At 46.7% G+C, this 10,345-nt stretch overlaps 2 protein-coding genes across 2 annotated transcripts in view; both read right to left on the reverse strand.

The window, feature by feature from the left end:
- rfx5 (regulatory factor X, 5) overlaps positions 1-6,348 on the reverse strand; it is a 10,380-nt gene extending 4,032 nt beyond the window's left edge. Inside the window, exons 1-6 of the mRNA XM_061092296.1 lie at positions 6,297-6,348; positions 2,948-3,102; positions 629-662; positions 469-551; positions 234-356; positions 25-141 (exon numbers count right to left, since the gene is read on the reverse strand). Of these exons, the coding sequence (XP_060948279.1) occupies positions 25-141; positions 234-356; positions 469-551; positions 629-662; positions 2,948-3,069 (479 nt within the window). The 5' untranslated portion in view covers positions 3,070-3,102; positions 6,297-6,348. The remainder of the gene's footprint in view (positions 1-24; positions 142-233; positions 357-468; positions 552-628; positions 663-2,947; positions 3,103-6,296) is intronic.
- A 639-nt stretch (positions 6,349-6,987) lies between these two features.
- Positions 6,988-10,100, reverse strand: psmb4 (proteasome 20S subunit beta 4). The gene is made up of 8 exons (XM_061092374.1): positions 9,964-10,100; positions 9,410-9,536; positions 9,238-9,317; positions 8,118-8,264; positions 7,949-8,030; positions 7,721-7,837; positions 7,502-7,590; positions 6,988-7,096 (listed from the first exon to the last, which is right to left on the reverse strand). The coding sequence occupies exons 1-8, from the start codon at positions 10,080-10,082 to the stop codon at positions 7,084-7,086; spliced, it is 774 nt and encodes a 257-aa protein (XP_060948357.1). The 5' UTR covers positions 10,083-10,100; the 3' UTR covers positions 6,988-7,083.
- Positions 10,101-10,345: the final 245 nt, after the last annotated feature.

Genomic DNA, 10,345 nt, shown 5'->3' on the forward strand with positions numbered 1-10,345 from the left:
CCCCTCAGGCAGCAGGAAGGATATTTGGATTGACCTCTGCCCCCGAGCCGTCGGGCCTTGATGTTTGGGAAAATGTCTCTGATGATCTTCCCGAAGTTGGCGGCGCTCAGAGGTCGATGCTGCAGGTTCTCACAGTATCTCCTGAAGAGCAACAGAGGGGGAGGGGTCAGAGGTCACATGCCCAATCAACAAGTTGAGTAAATGTTCTGTGTGCGTTGGCTTGTGTCTCTGACTTGTACGTCTCGTAGACGTCCTGTTTGGGCAGGCACGTGTCCGAGTGCTCCTCCAGGTGACTGCGGATCCAGTTACAGGTGTGAAGCTGGTCGGCTGTGTTGAACGAGCTGGAGTCCCCAACACTACACACACACACACACACCACACAGACACACACACAGAGACACAACACAGCTCAACACCTCTGTTTCCCTGTGGAGCGATGCTCAGTGAAGGAGCGTGAGCAGCACTGACCTCTTGTCTCCGGAGCCGGGGCCCGAGGGCAGCTGGAGGTACAGGTACAGCTTGTCGTTGTCAGAGAAACGCTGGACGTCTTGCTGATGAACACAAACAGAAAACAGCTGAGCGGACGATTCCTTCAACACAACAGGAGAACTGTGGCTTTGGTTCTTACCAGGATCTGATCCACTTTGGTCTGAACGCTCTTTCTGGGAGACAGAGAAAACACAGATCACACACACTGATGACACACACTGATGACACACACTGATCACACACACTGATCACACACACACACACACTGATCACACACACTGATCACACACACACACTGATCACACACACTGATCACACACACACACTGATCACACACACACACTGATCACACACACACACTGATGACACACACTGATGACACACACTGATCACACACACTGATCACACACAGATCACACACACTGATCACACACACTGATGACACACACTGATGACACACACTGATGACACACACTGATCACACACACTGATCACACACACTGATCACACACACAGATCACACACACTGATGACACACACTGATCACACACACTGATCACACACACTGATCACACACACACACTGATCACACACACTGATCACACACACACACTGATCACACACACTGATCACACACACACACTGATCACACACACACACTGATCACACACACACACTGATCACACACACACACTGATCACACACACTGATCACACACAGATCACACACACTGATCACACACACTGATCACACACACTGATGACACACACACACACACACTGATGAGGCACACACTGATCACACACACTGATCACACACACACACACTGATCACACACACACACTGATCACACACACACTGATCACACACACACACACTGATCACACACACACACACTGATCACACACACACACTGATCACACACACTGATGACACACACTGATCACACACACTGATGACACACACTGATGACACACACTGATCACACACTGATCACACACACTGATGACACACACTGATGACACACACACACTGATCACACACACTGATGACACACACTGATGACACACACTGATCACACACACTGATCACACACACTGATGACACACACTGATCACACACACAGATCACACACTGATCACACACATTGATCACACACACACTGATCACACACACACTGATCACACACACTGATGACACACACTGATGACACACACTGATCACACACACTGATCACACACACTGATCACACACTGATCACACACACTGATGACACACACACACACACACTGATCACACACTGATCACACACACTGATGACACACACACACACTGATGAGGCACACACTGATCACACACACTGATCACACACACACACTGATCACACACACACACTGATGACACACACACTGATCACACACACACACACACACACTGATGAGGCACACACTGATCACACACACTGATCACACACACACACTGATGACACACACACACTGATCACACACACACACTGATGACACACACACTGATCACACACAGTCACACACACACTGATCACACACACTGATGACACACACACTGATGACACACACACTGATCACACACACACACTGATCACACAAACACACATATCACACACACTGATCACACACACACACACATATCACACACACTGATCACACACACACACACATATCACACACACTGATCACACACACACTGATCACACACACACACATATCACACACACTGATCACACACACACTGATCACGCACACTAATCACACACACACTGATCACACACACTGATCACACACACTGATCACACACACACTAATCACACACACACTGATCACACACACTGATCACACACACTGATCACACACAAATTCAGAATTCTAGGCCGTGAATAAAGATGGACGACATGTGAAGCCACATCATCAGGATCAAGGAATCTTACCCCCCCAACACCTGCTCCGTGTGACCACTGTGTGTGTTGTGTCCTGCTGTGACCACTGTGTGTGTTGTGTCCTGCTGTGACCACTGTGTGTGTTGTGTCCTGCTGTGACCACTGTGTGTGTTGTGTCCTGCTGTGACCACTGTGTGTGTTGTGTCCTGCTGTGACCACTGTGTGTGTTGTGTCCTGCTGTGACCACTGTGTGTGTTGTGTCCTGTTGTGACCACTGTGTGTGTTGTGTCCTGCTGTGACCACTGTGTGTGTTGTGTCCTGCTGTGACCACTGTGTGTGTTGTGTCCTGCTGTGTTCACACAGATGGGTCAGAAGCAGAGGACGAATGTCCCCTGTTTGCATGTAGTGTGTCTGTGCATGTGTGTGTCTGTGCATGTGTGTGTCTGTGGGACCATTAACATGAATCTTGACTTGAACTCAATCAGCAAGAAGTTTGTGACATTACGTTCATGTGATCATCAGTGAGTAGATCAGAGCTGAACTTACGAGATGTTGTTCTTCAGTCTCTGCTGCAGCATGCTGGGCTCCGTGTCGCCCTCCCCCCCCTCCAGACCGCCATCCGCCCGCCGGCAGGCTTCGGCCCGCTGGTGCCGGTGGTCCTCCGACATCTGGACCAGCTAACCGGAGCGGAGAACCAACATCTGGAGAGAGACAGAAAACCAACACACTTACATATTTAGAACTCCAACCTTACTGAGGTGGTTGGAAGCTCAGGACCCGGAGGAACTGACCCGTGAGTCTAGAACAACACACACAATCCATGATTCATTTCAACACATTCAACAAAAACACACAAACACGTGGAACATTCAGCCCCACACAGTTGTTCCTGGAGGCCGGTCTTATTGCGACACATTGACAGCTGTCAATCTCAAAGATGAAAGATCCCCACACTGTATTTGTTTTATATGATTGTACTGTAAATGAGTGGCTGCTGATAAATGAACATGAATAAGTATTAAGATGTTATTATCTTAATTAAAGTGGGTTAGGTAAGTATTTTCTAATCCTGAGACCCCTGGTGTGTTTCGATCTGATTGGTCAACACGTTATAACAAAAATGCCCAGCACTGAACCATCTATAGATTATATATATGGATATATATATATATAACTATATATATATATATTACTGAACCGACCCAGAGCTCCCACCTCTGTAAGAACAGTTTAAAGTCACTAAGTAAGTTTGCACCTGACGCATTCAATCAATCTGAACCAAATCACACTGGGATTGCTTTCATCTCGAATTGTTCTGAGTAACAACTACGTTAAAGATTCAATATTCATGAATCTGAGTTCATCTCTGAGTCATAATACATCCTTCACCAGGTTAACTGGCTCATCCTCATACCTACCTACCTGACTTAATACCTACCTGACTAACTAACTACCTACCTGACTACCAACCTGACTGACTGACTCACTTACTACCTACCTGACTAACTACCTACCTGACTAACTACCTACCTGACTAACTAACAACCTGACTGACTAACTAACTACCTACTTGGCTAACTACCTACCTGACTAACTAACTAACTACCTACCTACCTACCTACCTACCTACCTACCTACCTACCTACCTGACTAACTACCTACCTACCTACCTACCTGACTAACTAACTAACTACCTGACTACCAACCTGACTGACTAACTACCTACCTACCTGACTAACGAACTACTTACCTACCTGACTTCCAACCTGACTGACTAACTACCTACCTGACTAACTAACTAACTACCTACCTGACTGACTAACGAACTACTTACCTACCTGACTAACTACCTACTTGACTAACTACCTACCTGACTAACTACCTACCTACCTGACTTTCAACCTGACTGACTAACTACCTACCTGACTAACTACCTACCTAACTACCTACCTGACTACCAACCTGACTGACTAACTACTTACCTACCTGACTAACTACCTAACTACCTACCTGACTAACTAACTACCTACCTACCTGACTGACTAACTAACTACCTACCTGACTAACTACCTACTTGACTAACTACCTACCTGACTAACTAGCTAATTAACTACCTACCTGACTGACTAACTACCTACTTGACTAACTACCTATCTGACTAACTAACTACTTGACTAACTACCTATCTGACTAACTAACTACCTACCTGACTAACTACCTACTTGACTAACTACCTATCTGACTAACTAACTACCTACCTGACTAACTACCTATCTGACTAACTAACTACCTATCTGACTTCCAACCTGACTGACTAACTACCTACTTGACTAACTACCTATCTGACTAACTAACTAACTACCTACCTGACTAACTAACTACCTACCTGACTAACTACCTGTCTAACTACCAACCTGACTAACTATCTGACTAACTAACTAACTACCTACCTGACTAACTAACTACCTACATGACTTCCAACCTGACTGACTAACTACCTACCTGACTAACTAACTACCTACCTGACTAACTAACTACCTACCTGACTAACTAACTACCTACTTGACTAACTACCTATCTGACTAACTAACTACCTACATGACTGACTAACTAAATACATACGTAACTACCAACCTGACTAACTAACTACCTACCTACCTGACTAACTACCTGTCTAACTACCAACCTGACTAACTACCTACCTGACTAACTAACTACCTGACTAACTACCTACCCGACTAACTAACTACCTGACTAACTTACTACCTGTCTAACTTCCTACCTGTCTAACTACCTACCTACCTACTTGACTAACTCACTAACTACCTGTCTAACTACCTACCTGACTAACTAACTACCTGACTAACTACCTACCCGACTAACTAACTACCTGACTAACTACCTACCTGACTAACTACCTGTCTAACTAACTACCTGACTGACTGCCCCCCCCCCCCCGCAGATGAACTGGGTCAGGGTCTCTTTCTGCTCGAGGCTCCTGTATAAGATACTTTAGGGCCCATGATCTATTTCAGTAAATTTACTAACAAAGTAAAACTGAATTAATCCGTCGTTTCAAAGTTGTCAGGTTGTGAATGTGTGTGTCTGTGTGTCGGATGAACCGGGGGTGAACCGGGGATGAACCGGGACTCTGTGTGCCGGGTGACCGCAGACAGACACCCCGAGCCCCGGGTCTGTCCCGCCTCCGTCCCGGTGCAGGAGCAGATGAACCGGAGCCTCACGTGGTTCGGAGGGTTCGGGTGAACCCGCTGAACCGGGCCCTGAGGCGGCCTCCCCGGTGCCGGTGAGCGGTCCCGTCCCCAGCGGGAGGCGTGTTCCAGGGGACCGGACACAGCCCGCTACCGGCTCCCGGTACCCGGCCCCCCACTGCTGCCGGTACCCGGGGTGTGTCCGGTGTGTGTCCGCCTCACGGCCGGTGTGTGTCCGGTGTGTGTCCGCCTCACGGCCGGTGTGTGTCCGGTGTGTGTCTCCAGCGCCGCTGGTCATGTGTGTGACATTTACTACGAACACACCGACGCAGCAACACGTCGGAGCCCCGGGACCAGAGCACACCCCCCCCGCAGCTCGAGCTCCACACACCCGGGCACCGCAACCCGTCCGCGGGTCCACACGGGCAGAGAGCCCGCGGGTCCGAGGCGGACAGAACCGGTTCTACCGGGGAACTCGTACACTCGACCGTTTACCGGGAGGCTAGAAGCTAGCTGCTAGCCCGAGATGCTAGTGGGCTAGCCTAGCTGCTGGCTCTGTCCTAGCATTAGCATTAGCATGAGCTGTAACACATGTTCACCTGTTTTCAGACGCGTTTCAACACAAACAGCTGATCGATGCTGATCAGATGATTAAAGTCATTATTTTAAAAAGAAAAACAAAGTACCTGACACAAGCTACTGCTAAAATCCCCTCTGGTCTTTTTGTGATTGGACGCCTTGGTTCTGTCTGCCTGACTACAAGCCGACGTCTCTCCTGATTGGTGCGCTGTCACTAATTTACCCGGTTACCAAAAGCGCCTGGAATTCTATTGGTCGAGCGGAATCTTTTTTCTGACAGGGATTATTCTGATTGGACGCGTGATCCTGGTCTGCCCAGTAACAAAGCAGATGAGTAAATCTGGCGAAGTCTGCATAGCAACAGACTGTGTGGATTAACACTTAGTCATGAATTAGACACGTTCTATATGATCACGACACAGTCCTACAGGTTATGAATTATTAGACCAAGTGGTTTCCGTACACATTTGGTCAATAACCAGATTTCTACTTAATCTTGATTCTCTCTTGGGGAAATCTAACTGTTTTCACTCGTCTTTTATTTATTAATTATTGTACTGTTTTGAGAAATGATACATCAATGACATAATGAATTTGCAAGGAACTGAACAATACTGACAAAGTAAAATACTTTCAAACACTGATCACACTTTTAAATGTTACTTTCCAAAGTATATAATGTAGAATAATATAACAGTAGAAAATATAGGATATAGTTTGATGTGCATCACTTCCAGGGTTTTAATGTTTCAGATGTGATCACATTCATGTGCTCAGAAGAAAAAACAGAAAAACCCATTTTGCTTTATGACATTTATTTTCCATCATACAAAAGAGACATTGAACAACAAGTGGGGAAGAGAGCAGAGGAAGATCTGGTCTTCATCATCGTCTTCATTCGAACCCGCTGCAGAGAAACAGAGACGTGAGAGGTTCAGACTGGGACAAACATTCATCATTGGAATGATTATATTTTATGGAGATATTTCATGACTTCACGTCTTAACAGCTTGAATTGGAGGAAAATAATATTAAATTAAATCATAAAACATTATTCTATTTATTCCAAGCAATATAATAATTATTAGGTTAACAAGAGGCTCAAATGCCTTTTAAGTTTTAATTTATACATTTTTCTAAAAGCCTGGAAACACAAACGGTTTTCATTTACAATAAGAAAGTTAAAAAAGTCAAACTATCATTGGACTGAAAAAGGATCAACTTCACATTTGTTTTTGGGGCAAAAAATAATTGATTATAAAACCATAGTGTTTGAATGTGTAGGATTCAACAGCCTCCTCCTGGGACCTACCTGACCAGGTGAGCGATGTCCCAGTTGGTTTCAGACGACAGAGGACCCACAATCTCCACGCCCTCTTCTGTTACTATGGCGATCTCATACTAAAATAAACACAAAAAATGATTTGTTATCTAGAAAAAGGATCTTTATCACATTAAATAACTGCAGTTATTGATGGTTTTTATATACAGTCACGGATGTTTTTAGATATTACCTACGAAGTGAACTTACTTTGTTGTAGGAGCGAGCGTCTCTGTAGTACAGAACTTTGAGGCAGCGCTCCAGCAGCTCCCGCGCCTCCTGCTTAGTGATCTCCACTTTGTTCTCCACCATCTCCCTCATCAAAGGCTGCGCACGCACGCACACACACACACACACACACACAGACACGCACACACAGTTAACAACGGGAGCACTGCAGATGTTGCGGTGAAGTCCGTGCACATCCGCTTCTCTCACCTGAGCCAGGTAAGCTCCAAAGCCTGTTGCCACCGTGGGAGCCTCATAGGCCACGCCCAGCTTGTCCACGTAACCGAGGAAACTGGAGAGAACATAAAAGGCTGACATGTTAATCATTATACTCTTTAATTTTTCTTAGCACCAATGAACAGCCTCAGTGTGTTGCTACCTCTCTCCGTTGTAGAACCCTCCGATGGCCACCGTGTTCCACAGAGGATTCATCTTGCTGCGGCGGTTGTACATGACTCTGGTCAACCACGAGTGGACCGCCTTGGGACTGTAGCTGTGCCCGTCGCCCAGCAGCTCCTCGTCGATCCTGTTACACACGACAAGCACAGAGTTCTGACAACATGCATCAGGTCATGTGATCATCAGGTCATGTGATCATCAGGTCATGTGAACACGGGCCCTAGAGCCTCTGAAGGAAGTGTTTCAGTCTCTCAGAGAAACAACAGACACGTCATTCAGAGACCACGGCTCCATCCCATCTGGGCCCTTCCCCTTCATTCTGTGCATTCAGGGGGAGACAGAGGGGGGGGGGGGTTCTATACTCAAACAAACAGAGATGTTTCAGACCCTCACTTGAAACCCGAGTGGTACCCACAATGCCCCCCCCGCGAATCACCAGCAAGCTAGGAGAGACCCACTAATGTAGTATTTTCTCCATTTAGGATCTAAATTGCGATAATGATGTAATAAGCCGAACCCTCCGGCAGGTTGCCATGCCAACAGGAGCTGCTGATCTGTACGAGAATAACCAGCATCAAGCTTTTAGATTTCAAATGTTATTGATTCACCTGCATTAGCACAGATGTTATTTGGATATTATAGGTTTGTCACTTTAGTAACTGCAACAATAGCAATGTTTTTTTTAAGATCTCAACAATGTTATGATAATGACATCCAGGCTAATCTGTCACGACCGTTTCATTTTCTAACTTCATAGTTGCACCATATATAATTTGTGGATCTAAAGTCCCAACGGAGGCAGAGACTTTCAGATGATTCATGACCTAATTTAGACCGACCTTTGTTTTGGTTTATCCTAATCCTGGTCTGACTCTTCTTTGTTATAAAGAGAAGGTAAAGAACAAAGCACCGGAACCAGAACAGAAGTCCAGGCATCAGTTCAAATGTGAACCGTCCCGAGGGAACGTGTCCATGTGTTCTCCAGAATCAGACTTCAGCACATGGACACACCACAGGACTCATGAGACCCCTGGAGCTCGTGAACACTGGGACCGGTGAACATCTGGAACCAGAGGGAACTAAAGGTTCTGGCAGCTTACACCATCTGCTCGATGATCTGCTTCAGGTACTGGTAGTCAGCGTAGTCACCGGAAGCTCCCAGGATCGTGTTGTTGTTCACCTGAAACACAAACTGTTGTTCACTTCCGTTCGGACACAACCAGCTGAACATCTGCAGCTGAACATCTGCAGCTGGACCCAGCAGGAGCTCACCTTCATGAGGCGGGAGATGTTCCTGAACCGAGCCAGAGACCCGTACGAGCCCAGCATGTCCGCGGCGATCATCACGCCGCCGGTGAACTTCACGCCGAGCACCGACGTGCCGGTGACCATCGGGTTCCTGCGGAGACACAAGTTCACTGAAGCCTTCCGGGTTCGATCACACGCATCTCAGCCTGAGCAGGTTCATATCGTATTTACATGAGATTCTATAGGTATTATTTTCAGATAATAAAGTTTAAATGACGATGAGCTGCAGAAGCTAACAGCTACCGGCTAACCGCTAACAGCCTGCAGGGTGTACAGACTGAAAGCATCGGGATCAATATCAGTTATCGATCAAAAGGTTGAAATTACTTGTTTACGTTTGTTCTGATCATGAGAAACTTTCAAACTGCTGTAAACCGTCAGCTAGCTTAGCATCTGTTAGCATCTGTTAGCTCCACGATGATACAGCAGAGCGGCGGAGATCGAACCGAAAGCGGCAGCGCAGCCCCGGGTGCGGCTGTCTGTGAAGCCGGAGGTGGTGAGGGACGGAGCGGACTCACAGTGTGTGTCGGACCGGTCCACATGCCGGGGCCAGCCCGCTGCTGCCGTCCGGGAACGAGTAGAACTGTCCGGGCTTCGGTCCGTGCTCCCAGAAACTCAGCTTCAGACCGGACTCCATGTTGAATGTTTGGCGGAAGTGACGCCACAGCGTCTCCTTAGCAATGTTCCTAGCCACACGGGTTGACGTCAGAGGGCGGGGTTTATCGCCCCCTGCTGGTGGGAATCAAAAGCGACACGAGTCCTCTGGTGACGTGTAAATAATCGGAGATGATATATAAAGTGTATATAAAGATACATGTCCTTAAAATACAAATACAAGGCACGAGTATTTTGTATTCGTATTTGAGCATAAAGTTCACACTTTCTGTTTACAGGTTTTTG

The sequence above is a fragment of the Limanda limanda genome, chromosome 19 (genome assembly GCF_963576545.1).
Source record: "Limanda limanda chromosome 19, fLimLim1.1, whole genome shotgun sequence".
NCBI lineage: Eukaryota > Metazoa > Chordata > Actinopteri > Pleuronectiformes > Pleuronectidae > Limanda > Limanda limanda.